This window comes from Sinocyclocheilus anshuiensis, unplaced genomic scaffold, assembly GCF_001515605.1.
Source record: "Sinocyclocheilus anshuiensis isolate Anshui unplaced genomic scaffold, SAMN03320099.WGS_v1.1 scaffold412, whole genome shotgun sequence".
Classification (NCBI taxonomy): domain Eukaryota; kingdom Metazoa; phylum Chordata; class Actinopteri; order Cypriniformes; family Cyprinidae; genus Sinocyclocheilus; species Sinocyclocheilus anshuiensis.
Genome location: NW_015558661.1, coordinates 684829 through 698534, shown reverse-complemented (window position 1 = coordinate 698534; position 13706 = coordinate 684829). Strand labels below are relative to the sequence as shown.

Sequence of the window (13706 nt, the reverse complement as noted above, 5' to 3'; positions counted from 1 at the left end):
CAATTAGGGGTAGGAGTTTATATGAATGCATGTCTGAGGGGAACTTACTGTCTTTCAATAGTATTTTGTCTTTTCCTCTTGCCTCTGTATAATGCATATTAAAGTTCTTAAGTGCAACGCTGCTTTGTTTACAGCGGAAACCAAGGAAACGCTTTAATCGCCACCTGCTGGCAGAGAGCCACTGTGTCTCTCAAACTCTCTCTTTCCCCTCTGGTCAAATCCATCACTAGATCTTGGATATCCTGGGCCTCGGGCTCCTCGCCCTCTTCCTGTACCTCTTCCTCTGACAGGCCTGTCCAGCACATCCACAGGCCTACACACAGATGAAGACAGATCGAGCGGCATGCAAAATAAATTCAGGAAGATTAATAAAAAATAAAGACATTTATTAACACGTAATTCGAGTCACTTACCTCTCAACAGAGAAACTGAGGGGGGTGTCGGCGTCGCTGAATTTGCGCTCAAAAGTCACGCGTCTCTCTATTCGCTCCTCAACTTCTCCACGAGCAAGACGGACTTGGCCTAGAAATTTGGACCGAATACACAACAAACTAAACGTAAACACTTTAAACGCTTAAAACATCAGCAACCAGGGTACCTTACATTTAAACTCATAATATCTTCCAGGGGTTAATTAAATTAGTCGATAATTTATTAAAAGAAATGCTTGCGTCGAATAAAATTAGCCCGTCCTTCACATACCTTGTCCACCTCCATCTACTGGAAGAACGATTTTCCTGTCCCTTTGAGACTCTTTCTTTCCAGTCGTGGTTGAAGTTTTCTTTGGATCCTCTTTCTTCTTCTTCTGTTTCTTTTCCCCCCCTGCCGCGTATACGATGTCGAAAGGGTCGGATTCATCGTCCAGCAGTCGGCCGAAACGATTAGCAACGGCGCATCCATATCCTTCATCAGGCATCTCCTCTACTAACTCCTTCATTTTGATCGATTACCGCAAGGGAAATGAAATAATCGAGTTACTGTCATCGAAGGACTACAAATACAGCAGAACTAAACTCTGTTTATCTCCTAAAGAGAAAAAATGGAGGCGTTAAACTTTGCCCAAAGATTGTGAGCACAAATGAACGTAGCCGTCAGATGTGACGTTCAGTTAATTGAATTCAGGTTCATATGTAAGCAATTAGTCTCCGCCCCGGAAGTCAACTTAGTTTCCAGGACGTGCTCATTAATATTAATTACACACGTTCGACTATTATTTGCTGTCATATTATTGAATATACCTGGTGGATTTTTTCCGGCCTATTTTATTGCCAATTTTTGTGATGTAAATGTGAACCAGACTAAAACTATGAATCTATTATCATTCTGCTATAAAGTAGGTACAATTTCTGATTATACCTTCATGCTTCTGCAGATATGTATGACTTTGTTTCATATACTACTCACACAAAAATATTCATAATAAAGCAGTCTGATATGCAAAAAAGACTGTTTTTTTCAAAGGTTTTGTGAAATTAATTAGATCAAGCAAACTTTAGAGATAACCAAAGAATGTTTTTAAGGATGTTTAATGTTATTACAAAGTAGAAATTAAATGTTATATATATATATATATATATATTGCAGTAACCAGTCTGTGAAGCACACACAGGATTGTGGGACATCACAGACACCAAAAAATACTATTTAAACATGATTATTAATAATTCAATGAAAATGGTTTAAAAATATATTTAATGGGGAAAAAAAAGACAGAAGTAGTTCTTCATGATGTTTTTATTGCCGTCACACACAAGCATTGATTCCCAGTCTAGGTTTGAAAATATAATTGTTTACACAATTAAAAATACAGAAGCATACAAACTCTTAATTCATTCAGCTTGCCAAATAAGACTACAGATCATTAGCTATGAACATAATGCTATGCATTACAGAAACTATTTCAAACAGCCCTGAAAAAAAGATGCAGTGTTTAATTCAGTGTAACCTTTGGTCTTGCAAATATGTAAGAATTTACATGGTGTATTTACATTTATGTTGTTTAAGATTTCTATGATCCACAAACTTCTTCCCACAGCTCTCACAACTAAACGACTTCAGACCGGTGTGCACTCGCTGATGGGTCCTCAGATGCACAGCCTGATTGAACGTCTTACCACAAACATCACAACCAAAAGGTCTCTCCCCCGTATGGATTCTCATGTGCATCTGAATACTGCTGGAATACCCAAACCTCTTTCCACAAACCTCGCAACTATACGGCTTTTCCTTCGTGTGAACCCTCTGGTGTACTGTAAGGGCGGCTTGTGAGTAGAACTTCTTTTGACAATGATCGCAACTGAACTTCTTCAACAAAGGACTGACCAGTCGCTCGTGATGCTTCTCTCCTGTATGTACAAGCATGTGCTGATTAAGAGAACTGGGGAATATGAAAGCCTTATTACAGATCGAACACACACAATCCCTTCTTCCTGCGTGAATGATTCGCTTGTGCCTTTTCATGTAGTCTGAACTGGTAAATCCCTTACCGCAAACGTCGCAAAGAAACGGTTTGCTTGAAGTGTGTTTGTGCATGTGCATCTTCAGGGCGTACGCTGTGGTGTACCTTTTCAAACATATCGGACAGCCGTACAGCTTCACTCCCGTGTGACCGGCTTTGTGCCTGTTGAGGTTTCCAGAGGTGGCGAACTTCTTATCGCATACGTCGCAAGCGTATCGCTTTTCCCTTGTGTGCACGAGCATATGCGCTTGCAAATGTTTGCGAGCGCTGAACCGCTTGTCGCAGAGTTCGCACGGATAGTCGAAGGTTTTCTCGATGTGACTCTTCTGGTGATTTTTCAAATATCGCTCGCAGCTATAAAAAGCGCCACATATCTCGCAACAGTAGGGCTTCTCGCCGTTGTGCAGTGTTTGGTGGTCAAGCATGTTTTGTTTTATTTTGAACTGCTTGTCACATACGGGACAGTTGTAGAGCGTTTCGACTGCTTTGCATCTGTGTCTGCCGAACGAACGCTTGCCGGGAAAAACCTTCTGACAGTTTGGACAAGTAACCGTCTTTTCTGCCGTATGAAGACGCTTGTGCTTTTCCAGGGAGGCCTGAAATACAAAAGACTTGGAACATATATCACATTTGAATAGCTGAGCTCCAGTGTGCATCGCTGCGTGTCTGATGAGGCAGCTTCTCATAGTAAAGCGCTTATCGCAGTGCGAACATTTGTAATGTTTCACATGAGCCCGAACGTGGTTAATGAACTTCCACCTCAGTTCAAAACACTTCCCGCATGTTTTGCATCGGAACAAACCATCATTCGACTGCTTTATCATATCCGTGTTAGGTGTGGTGTTGGGCTGGTTGTCTGTGTTTTCGATGGTAATATTTAAACCTTGCACAAATGATTCGGTCGCATACTGACTGCTTTCCAAAACAGCACAAGATACGTCTTCGTTGTCCAAGTTACTTTGGAGGATTTCTGTGAGGGGAAGAACACAGAGTGTTTAAGAGAAACAGACTGAAAAATTTAATTAAAATAATTATACTTTTTAAAAAAAAATAAAAATATTGGTCATTATGGGTGCACCCAGTAATTTTTCACTCATTGCATTTTACATAAATTAACAATAAAAAAAGACTGTTTTTAAATAAATATTAAAATCATGTACATGACAGTTTTACATACACTACTATTCACAAGTTTTACAACTATTTATTTTTAATTTGTACTTTTATTAAATAAGACCACGTTAAATTGACCAGATAAAGTGGAAATGAATACATTAATAATTCTACAAGAGAATCTATTTTAAAGAGGTCATATGATGCGATTTAAATTTTTCCTTTCTCTTTGGAGTGTTACAAGCTCTTGGTGCATAAAGAAGATCTGTAAAGTTGCAAAGACTAAAGTTTCAAATCCAAAGAGATATTCTTTATAAAAGTCAAGAGTCAACCACGCCCTCCTAAAACGGCTCCTTCTAACACACCCCCACCCACATATCTACCTCACTATGTGGAAATATTAGCATAATGCCACCCAAATGTGCACGCAAAGAAAGAAGGCGTGGTTTCAGGAACAGCAGTAGTGTTGATGCAGCCATGTCAGGGAGACGCTGTGTGATTCAGTGCGAAAGCAAAAGCACTTTATTTGGCCTTCCGGATGTAGATGCAATTAGGAATCATTGGTTAAGATTTAGAAAAATAATGTGTTTTTTGAACATTAAAGCATGTCAACATATTCTGTTACACCAAATACACAAAATAATTATCTTTAAAATAGCATCATATGACCCCTTTAAATAAATGCTGTTTTGTTAACTTTCTATTCCCCAAAACTCCTGAAAAAAATCTATCAGTTTTCAAAAAAGTATTGAGCAGCACAACCATTCCTAACATCATAAAAAATAAAAATATTCCTTACACCAAATCAGCATACTAGAATGATTTCTAAAGGCCAAACAAAGTAGTTTCGCTTTCAACGAAACACACAGCGTCACACACGGCGGCCTAGAGTGAGCGGAGGTTAGAATGAGCGGCGGCCGGCGGATTCGACGAAGGAGCGGCCGGCAGGCTTGTGGCAACCACATGTGACGACCCCGGGCTGGACTCCGCTTCGTTCACGGTGAAAGCCGATCCGGCGATCCACAGCGCAAAGTTGATGTATTCCCTCAGCGACCAGCACGGATCAGCTCCAGGCATGACGAAGCGGATATCGTCCTCTTTTGGAAGGCCAAACAAAGTAGTTTCGCTTTCACAACGAAACACACAGTGTCTTCACGACATGGCGGCAGCAACAATACTACAGCGAGAATAAAAGTTACGCCTTCTTTCTTTGCGTGAACATTTGGGCGGCGTTATGCAAATCTTCCCACATAGTGAGGTAGATATGTGGGGGCGTGTTAGAACGAGCCATTTTAGGTAGGCATGCTACTCTTGACATAAATTAATAATTCAAGATACTGCATTTACACTGATTTGTGCCAGTATACAGTCCAAGACTACCATATTGTACAGAGAAACATATTTCTAAACAAACCTTTAAGCACTGCATTTGAAACCATGCCTTACCTTGTGTAGTGACCTCTAGTGTTTCCAGGGATGTATTGACAGTATCACAGGTTTCGAGCTGCACAATGAATTCTTCTTCATTCAGAGTGGCTTCGAACTCAATACTCAAATCTGGAGTTGTGTGAAATCTCTGATGTTTCATCAAGCATTTCATCATTTTGAAAGTATTTCCACATGTCAAACAATTGAAAGGTCTGTCTTTGTGTAAAGCATTGTGAATGTTTAACAGGGCCATTTCATTGAAAGATACTCCACAGGACTCACAAATTAATGGCTCCTGTCTCTCCTCAGCAGCTACATTTGTGCTTGTGGAAGGCTGGCTTTCACTCAAACTGCTTGCCAGAATATCAGTGGGTGCAGATGACAGCTGATGGTACTGAGTATTTGCTGCTTGTACAGAGTTTTCATGATGTTCAGATTCCATTTCATAATCCTTGTTCTGTTCAGGCTCAAGAAGCACATTATTTTCTGGCTCAGATGCAGCTGCTTGACCCTCTGTGAGAATATAATGAGAAAAAAAAAAATGTTTTGTTTGTTTGTTTGTTTTTAAATATCATACTAAAAATCTTAAATTCATAATATAAACAAATACACAATATTTTATAATGATAATAATAATAATAAGGAATAAACTGACGTTCTCTAAATGTAAAGGTATATGGAGTAAACAATGAGTTGTATTAGCAACAGTTCAAAGTTTAAAAATACAACTTCGATCTGATCTCCATTACTTTTTAATTCATTTTACAAAAGAAAGAAAGAAAGAAAGAAAGAAAAAACTGTATTTTCTGATCAGGCTGCTCATTATTTTGTCTTGTTTTCCAATGCAAATTTCTACAGATACATTAATTGAGCAGGAAAATGACATAAGTCTTGTTTTCTGTGAAATTGATGAAAATGAAGTGAGTATATTATTAAGAGAAGAATAAATATCTGCCAATGGGCTCAGAAAAACAACTTAATTAGAAGGAAAAACAAGTTTTCATATACAGCATTGACAGATATTTGTTTTAATCATAAACTCACATAATTTTGATACATATTCTAAGACCTTATTTTACATTTGCATCTCAAGTAGCCTAAATGTTTCAGAAATTTCTATTGGCAAATAAAACTGAGGAATATTATTTTTTGCAATGCATTTAATTAAAAACATTAAATGTCACAATTTTATTAATTTAAGACTTTCTGCTCTGATTTTAAACCTTTTTAAGGCCTGTTAAAGACCCGAAGAAACCCTGTATGAATTATCATCAAACTAGACCAAAATATTTAATAAAACTTACTTAAATGGATAGTTCACCAAAATATATATATATATATATATATTTCTGTCATTATTTACTCACCTGTTCCAAACTGTATGAGTTTCCTTCTTCTGTTGAACATAAAAGCAGATATTTTGAAGAATATTGATAACCAAACAGTTGCTGGTTCCCATTGAATCCCACAGTATGGAAAAAAACACCAAGGAAGCCAACGGGGACCAAAAACTGTTTGGTTACCCACATTATTCAAAATACCTTCTTTTGTGCTCAGCAGAAGAAAGAAACTCATACAGGTTTGGAACAAATTTAGGGTGAGTAAATGATGACAGAATTGACATTTTTAGGTGAACTATCCCTTTAACAAAATATACGTGTACAGTCAAGACATACACCAAATATTTGAGTCACTGCTCAGGCTTGTATTCAAGTTGGTGATTAAGCATAAAGATGTACCATTTAGCTTATCTTGTTTTGAGAGCTGAGACTTTGCTGTAGCGTCCAGTACTTGAGCTGAGATGTGATCTTGAATCAGTTTAACCATCGTCTCTACTGTGGCTTTACTCAACAGCTCCATGAAATCAGCAAACTCCTTCTGAAACACAAAAGAGATAAAGATATCGCCTATTACAATTTCCTGTGTCAAAAATAGGTTTGATTACAACCAAATTAACTTACATTGTCTTAATAATCTTGTGTTCTATCAGAATGTAAGACTTACAATCATTACTCTGTGGGCACTAAAATTGGACTTCTTCAGACAACAGTTATCTGCACTAGTAGCGTTTTACAGATTCCTAAAGAACTGCAATGCTGTCTTTTGTTCTCAGTGTTCTGACTAAAACAAGAACAAAGGACAAACATGTTTAGAGACATTCAACTGTTTGGGTGTGATCTCCTGCTCCCATTTCCTCACAAAATGTGAATTACCAATCACTCAGAATGAGTTAACACTGACAGATATGAAATACTATATAAATCGCCAACTCTAGCATTCACTTGAATGAATGAGGCTACTATCAGCCAGCTACTATCAGGAGGAAAATAATGTTAAAATGGCAAAGAATTTCTTTACAATTGCTGGAGATGACAATTGTCATGATTGTTGTGACACAAAAATTTGAATCTTCACGAACACATACAGCAAGGTCTTTTTTTGTTGAGACACAGCTGTTTCATAAAGTTCATGAACAAAAAAAAATCTCATCCTAATGTCAGAATTTAGTAGTTTTGTTTCTTTACATGAGACATATTCATATGTCTTTCATATGTCAAAAACTACTTAGATTTGAGACGAAAACGTAATAATCTCTGGTTATGGAAATGCTAAAGTTGTGGGCCATGTTTCTGTAAGAATCAATGCGAACTGACTTCAAAAACAAATGGGAAATCTAAAATAACGTTACAAAAAACATGGATAACCATCATTTAATCAACAACAGCTTATTGGGAAACAGAAGGCGGTTGCAGGGTTAGCAGGTTCATTATATTTATAATATAATTACATTCAATATGGACTTCTAAATATATTCTTTACACTGTGCACTCAAGGCAGTTGTAAATACCATTTAAACAACTGTCAATGTCAACAAACATTCAGAAGCGTGTTATGAACAGGAATGGACACGCATTCTTTCCTCTACTCTAGAACTTACAGTTTTGGCTTGATTCGCCTGTTTAAGTCTGTTTTTGTTCACAGCAGTCCCCTTGTTGCGCTTCCACTCCTCAGATAAGACAGTCGTGAAGTCAGAGAGATGTTTGCTCAACTCCGACACGACACTTTCAACTAACACCCCCATAACGGAGGACAGTAACTCGTGAATTACTGCCGTCATGCTCAGGGATGATTACTCGGCACCTTCCTCCCAAAAATATGCTTACTACCTCATTACATACAAACTTGCAGGTTAAAAAGTACACTAGCTAGCCATTCGCTTGTTTGTGGCGGGTGAACAAACGGTAGGAATTTTTTCAATAACAAAAATTTCGAAAGCAGTGTTTTGTTAAAGCAGTACTGCCACCTAGAAGTTTGGAGTGATTAGTACTTCCTGCGCCATTTGTAAACGGAGGGGATTTACTTCTTTTTAGGTCAAAGGTCTGTTTTTAATGCTTCTGTACTGGAAGTATAAAGAATCTAAATGGATGACCATGTTAAAGAGATAAATATTGATCTTGGCTTATTTTTTACCCCTAGAAAACAAATGTTTTTTTTTTTTTTTAATTTGTGAGATAATTGCATGTAACAATATTTAAGAAATTCTATTCTAACTATTGTTGTGACACAAAAATCAAAACCTCATAAGAAAAGGTATTTTAATGTACAAACCATTTTTTAACTTTCTAATTTTTAATTTTTGTGTGGACGCAAAGTAGGGACACAGCTGAGCTTACATTTTAAAACTGTTTAAAAAAAAAAAAACACTAATATGGATGAGATCCATATTATAGAGCTAATTTTTGATCATTCGTGATTTTTCACCCAAAGAAAACAAAGAATTTTTTTATTAAGATGCATGCAATTATGTTTGCATGCAACAACTTTTACGAAATTCCTAATAATTTAACGCATGCAAAAATTCTTAAGAAAATTGTAAGAACAAAAATGGGAGATGAATTTATTAAATGAATAAATAAATACAGTTACCACTTTAATAATATTTTGTGTAAATCTGGCAAATTACATAAACATGGTAGCCATCCAGGACCCAAACTTGATTAGTTTTTTACTTTATTGGATATACACAAAATGAGCTTTTTGTCAAAAACTATAATAAAATTTAACAAAAACAAATATTGAAATGAAGTATCCGACTTCTCTTCTGAATCACAATACAATTAACAAAATGTTAATACAATTCCACAAAATGTAGCACCAATAATGATCTCTGCGAATTTGATTCTTTTACATTTATGTTCTATATAGTCATTTGTTCCGTTGTGGGTTATATTGTATTCATAGAGGCAACGCTCAAATATCTGTAGCCTCTGCCTCAGCTGCTTGGCTCTCAGGTTGAGGTTGAGGGCTCTGAGGAACAGGACTTTTCACAGCAGGAGTGTATGTAATGGGAATCACTCTCTCGTTGCTCACAGCATTGGCTTCTTTGGGTGCTTGTATCTGTAGCTGGCCATTATTTAAAGAGCAAGTCACCATCTCAGGATTCACACCTTCAGGAAGGTCAAACTCCTGCCTGAATTCTTGGCATCTGAACGAGAACGATCCTTTCCCATCGTCTTGCTTCTTCTCTGTCTTGCCGCTCACCCGCAACTTCCTGCCCACTTGTTTGACGGACAGCTCCTCTGGAGTGAAATCCTTTGTATCTAGTGTCAGTGCATATTGGCTTCCTTCCTTTCCGAGCTGGAATGAGATGGGTTTGAAAGTCGTCATGGGTGAAACATGGTCAATCTCGTCGAAAATCCTTTGGTGCAGGCGCTCCATGAACTCCAGGTTGTGCCTCATCTCCTGCATGTGTCTCATCATTTCTTTCTCGATCTGAAAGAACAGAGGTCTGGTCTCTGGCCACAGACTGCGCACTGGCCAGTGGAAGTCCATGAATGGGCTGAGGTGAGGCTGAAAAGTGCTTGGGCAAAGCATCTTTGGTGGATTTTCGGTGCTGTGTTGAGCTGGTCGAGTTCTTCTGTGCTTCTGTCCCAGTGAACAAGACCTGAGGCTTTTATACGCTGCCCCGGAACATTCCAGTAACGCTCCTCTATTAGCACTGCAGTCATCCTGTCGAAGAGCTGCTATGACTGAGCACTTGCTGTCATGTTCCAAAACAAGTCGGCTGTATTTTTGTGATCCATCTGTTAAATACCAGAGATGTACATCATTGTTCTATTTCCAGTGACCACTCTGGCGCTCTAATGGGTCTGCATAACTTTCTATTAAGGGAAGAGGGTAATGCGAGAGGATGATACAAGGTTTTCCTAGCATATAGCAACGTAACATATTAAAAATTAAAAAAACTAATCTTGGTTACTGTGAGAAATAGTCTAGTTCAAAGTCACATCAGAGCATATTTTCTTTGTGTGTCAGAACTTTCTTCATATTCTGTCTGCTGTGTTTAAATTTAACATACAAGTGTTCCAACACGCTTTCTAATCCTGCAGGTTTCTGAAACTCACACCTGTCTTGGCAGTGCCTCTGGCCACGTCACCTCAAATACATTCAAAAGGATGGAACAAGTTTAGCTCACTCAGGTGGAGACGTAGTATCTGTGGATATAAATAAAAAATGTATCATCACTGATATCAAGTATGTTGGAATTCATCTTTAGTAGCCTATAACCACAACCTGTCATGTCTAAAATTTTGTAATTATAGTTTGGTTTCAAAGGTTTGGACAGTTACTATTTATTTTAATGACAATACATGATACATCTGAATGAAAATGGTCAGTTGACAAAACTAATTTCTTTCTAAGAGTGCGTCTCAATCAGCTCTCTAGCTCCCTAGCTCCCGAGCTTGTGAATCAGTAGATCGTGTACACGAATTCGGTCACGGTAAGTTCTCTGACTCACTGCACGTTGGGACAGTGATCACTCGAATTCCAGTGACATGATTACGTACAGCGTCAACGGACAACATAATAGAACGTCGTCACTGGAATTAAACAACATGCAGGACCAATCTAATTTTTATATTATTTTTTATTCTCTTTAAACACATCGTTCTGTTACATGTTCTTACAACATTTCAGCCGAATATTAATTATAAATGTTAATTAGATGTGTTCAATTCCTGTCTAGCAATGTGTGTTTATGTTGAAATGTACTAAAAACGGCTTGTCTTTTCAAATCTTCTATCACGCGTCATTATATTTATCGAGTTGGCTCGTGTGGTTTATGTTCACGCTTCAGAAATGTGAAGTTATTTCCGGTAAGGGAGCATAGTGAGCGCCGATGCTCCCTAGTTTTTACGGTGCATTGTGGGATTTTTCAGGGAGCGAACGATCCAGTGCACTGGAAGGATTTCGCGATTGCGACAGCCCTTAAAATGGCCGACTCCCTGATCAGTGCCCTGACTACTGAACAAGGGAGCTGATTGAGACGCACCCTAAATCTAAATCATCTAGCCTACAACTTCTACTAACTAACTAACTAAATAAATAACAACTGACTGACTGTATGGAATAATTATAGCCTACTTTAAAATAATATTTAAGTGAACTGGTTATTAAAGGGTGAATAATAATAATAATAGTAGCCTAATAAAAATAATAATAAACAAAGAGATAGATAGATAGATAGATAGATAGATAGATAGATATGTATACTTAAAGAATCGTTTGTCACACTGTAAGACTAAGTAATCTGGTTGTTGAAACGGTGAATAATAATAATAATAATAAACAAAATGGCTACTAAATAAATAAATTAATACTCTATATTAATTGAGTGCATTAAATATTTACCACACACACACACAAACTTGTTGAATGGAAATGTCACTCTGCAGAACTAAAATATTATTGTTGTTGTTTATGATGATGATGATAATGATAGACCTAACAAATTAATACATGAATGAATGAATGACTGAATGAATGAACTATATTAATTGAGAGACTGTATGAAATATTCAGCCTATAAATTTAAAAAAACTCATTTATTACACTGAGGGAATATTTAAGTGAACTGCTAAAATGGTTAGTTTTTTATTATTATTATTTGTTTCATTTAATTTTATTAGTAGCATTTTTGTTTTATTTAAAAATAGTGAAAAAAGTCACAAAAGTTGATGGACATGTGTGTACACTGTAGCCTACCGAGCAGACCGGAGTAAGACTTTCTCTCCTGAAGAGATCCGTTCAAACATGGTTCCTCCCGTTCAAGTCTCCCCGCTTATCAAGGTACAGCTTCTATTAGGAATATGACTCTCAAATTGTGTTTTATATTCAGAAACATGCTCTATACTTGTTAGTTTATATCAGCGACCTTCATTTATCCTCAGCAAATAGCTCGCTATACGTTGCTAGCGCTAATACCTAGCGTAGCCGGTGTATGAGCTAATGGTGTTAGCCTGCTAGCCTGTCCACAGCACTGCAAGGTCAGTACGTTATGGGTAACGTTACATGATGTGTTGCATAGAAAACAACGAATGACCTGTCAAATGTGAATAAGGATTATTGACTAAACTTGTACATTGTCCTGTGGTAGGGTGAATTTATAAAAATATAACTAGTCCCTGTAGTCTCTAAATTAAAATGGTCACACAGTGTATACTTACTAAGTTATATAAAAGCTGTATATTTGAAAACATTTTGTTTAAAAGTGGACTATATTAATTATATCACGTCAAGTACCCATTAACAACAGACTGTGATTTGCATGCTGTCCAAAACTTTGACCCAACTGTATTTTCTCATACTGAATGTTTTTTAGTCATATGCAGTAAAGAAATAGATTTGTAAAATATGAGAGTTGCCTGTGAAGTCTTGAGAAGCTCACCAGTCAACAAACCAGCAGTTTTCTTTCTCTGATTTCAGACAGCAAGATGGTCAGCCTTGCTAATTGGATTAATTTATGGGAAGCAGAGATATGGTAAGCGTTTATGTACGATTTTACGTTGTAGTTTAAAACTTAAATTAATTCAGTTATATTTTGTATTGGGATGCCTTTTGTGCCTCTGTTAATTGTCTTTCTATGGTGTTTTTCAATCAATCTGCTCACCAGATTATCTGAAGCCCATTGCTGCTGAAGAAAGGAGGATTGAGGAGGAAGAGAAGAAACTCAGGGAAGAGCAAGAGCGCATTTACAAACAGCTTTCTGAAGGTCTGTAATCTCTCTCTATACACTTATTCTACAATATAACAAGAATAAAATATAACAAAATGTATCACATGATGTTGCAAAAACCCTGTTCCACCTGACCTTTGTCTCAATACGAACATTTTATATTAAACAATAGAGGGTAGATACAGTAATGTTGAAATGGCATCTGGTGAAAGAAATTAGTCCCTTTTTTATTTTGTGATATATTAACAGCATCTCATGATGTAGCAGATTTCACCTATGTGAAGTTTAACTTTGGGTTTGAAGTTATTCAATGAAAATATTCAGCCAGACAATTTCAAAGAAGTGTTATTTATGGAAAGGAATTTCAGGGGATGTATTTCAACAGCTTATGAACTAGAGAAAGTTATCAAAGTTAATTGTATACACATTTAGTAGTGATACAGGGTGTTACTTTACCACAAATATTTCATTCTGAAGTAAATCTCCATGATGTATCCATTCCAGCACCAAATGATATGAATCATAATAAACCTTTTTTATTTTCAATAAAGACAGAAGGTAAAAAAATTCTTATGTGTTTTCTTTTTCCTCATTGCCATTATTCAGGGAATTCAGATTATATGCATCGAAGGGATGTCTGCATACCTTTTCAGCAAGAAAAGAACATTAATTATTAATGTTGTAAAATGA

The 13706-nt window shown here is 36.9% G+C and overlaps 4 protein-coding genes across 4 annotated transcripts in view; 1 reads left to right on the top strand and 3 right to left on the bottom strand.

Moving 5' to 3' along the window:
* The window catches only part of LOC107681060 (plasminogen activator inhibitor 1 RNA-binding protein-like), a 4573-nt gene extending 3461 nt beyond the window's left edge, over positions 1-1112 (bottom strand). Inside the window, exons 1-3 of the mRNA XM_016477211.1 lie at positions 703-1112; positions 414-522; positions 173-313 (exon numbers count right to left, since the gene is read on the bottom strand). Coding sequence (XP_016332697.1) covers positions 173-313; positions 414-522; positions 703-937 — 485 coding nt within the window. The 5' untranslated portion in view covers positions 938-1112. The remainder of the gene's footprint in view (positions 1-172; positions 314-413; positions 523-702) is intronic.
* Positions 1113-1709: 597 nt separating this feature from the next.
* On the bottom strand, positions 1710-8248 carry LOC107681183 (zinc finger protein 345-like). Its single transcript, XM_016477394.1, has 4 exons — positions 7938-8248; positions 6739-6877; positions 5018-5512; positions 1710-3428 (listed from the first exon to the last, which is right to left on the bottom strand). Exons 1-4 carry the CDS (start codon positions 8115-8117, stop codon positions 1972-1974), a joined length of 2271 nt encoding a protein of 756 aa, XP_016332880.1. The 5' UTR covers positions 8118-8248; the 3' UTR covers positions 1710-1971.
* A 745-nt stretch (positions 8249-8993) lies between these two features.
* hspb9l (heat shock protein, alpha-crystallin-related, b9-like) lies at positions 8994-9995 on the bottom strand. Its single transcript, XM_016477403.1, has one exon. It carries the CDS (start codon positions 9872-9874, stop codon positions 9251-9253), a length of 624 nt encoding a protein of 207 aa, XP_016332889.1. The 5' UTR covers positions 9875-9995; the 3' UTR covers positions 8994-9250.
* A 2031-nt stretch (positions 9996-12026) lies between these two features.
* LOC107681191 (ATP synthase subunit e, mitochondrial-like) lies at positions 12027-13583 on the top strand. Its single transcript, XM_016477404.1, has 4 exons — positions 12027-12130; positions 12767-12821; positions 12954-13075; positions 13484-13583. The coding sequence occupies exons 1-3, from the start codon at positions 12095-12097 to the stop codon at positions 13058-13060; spliced, it is 198 nt and encodes a 65-aa protein (XP_016332890.1). The 5' UTR covers positions 12027-12094; the 3' UTR covers positions 13061-13075; positions 13484-13583.
* Positions 13584-13706: the final 123 nt, after the last annotated feature.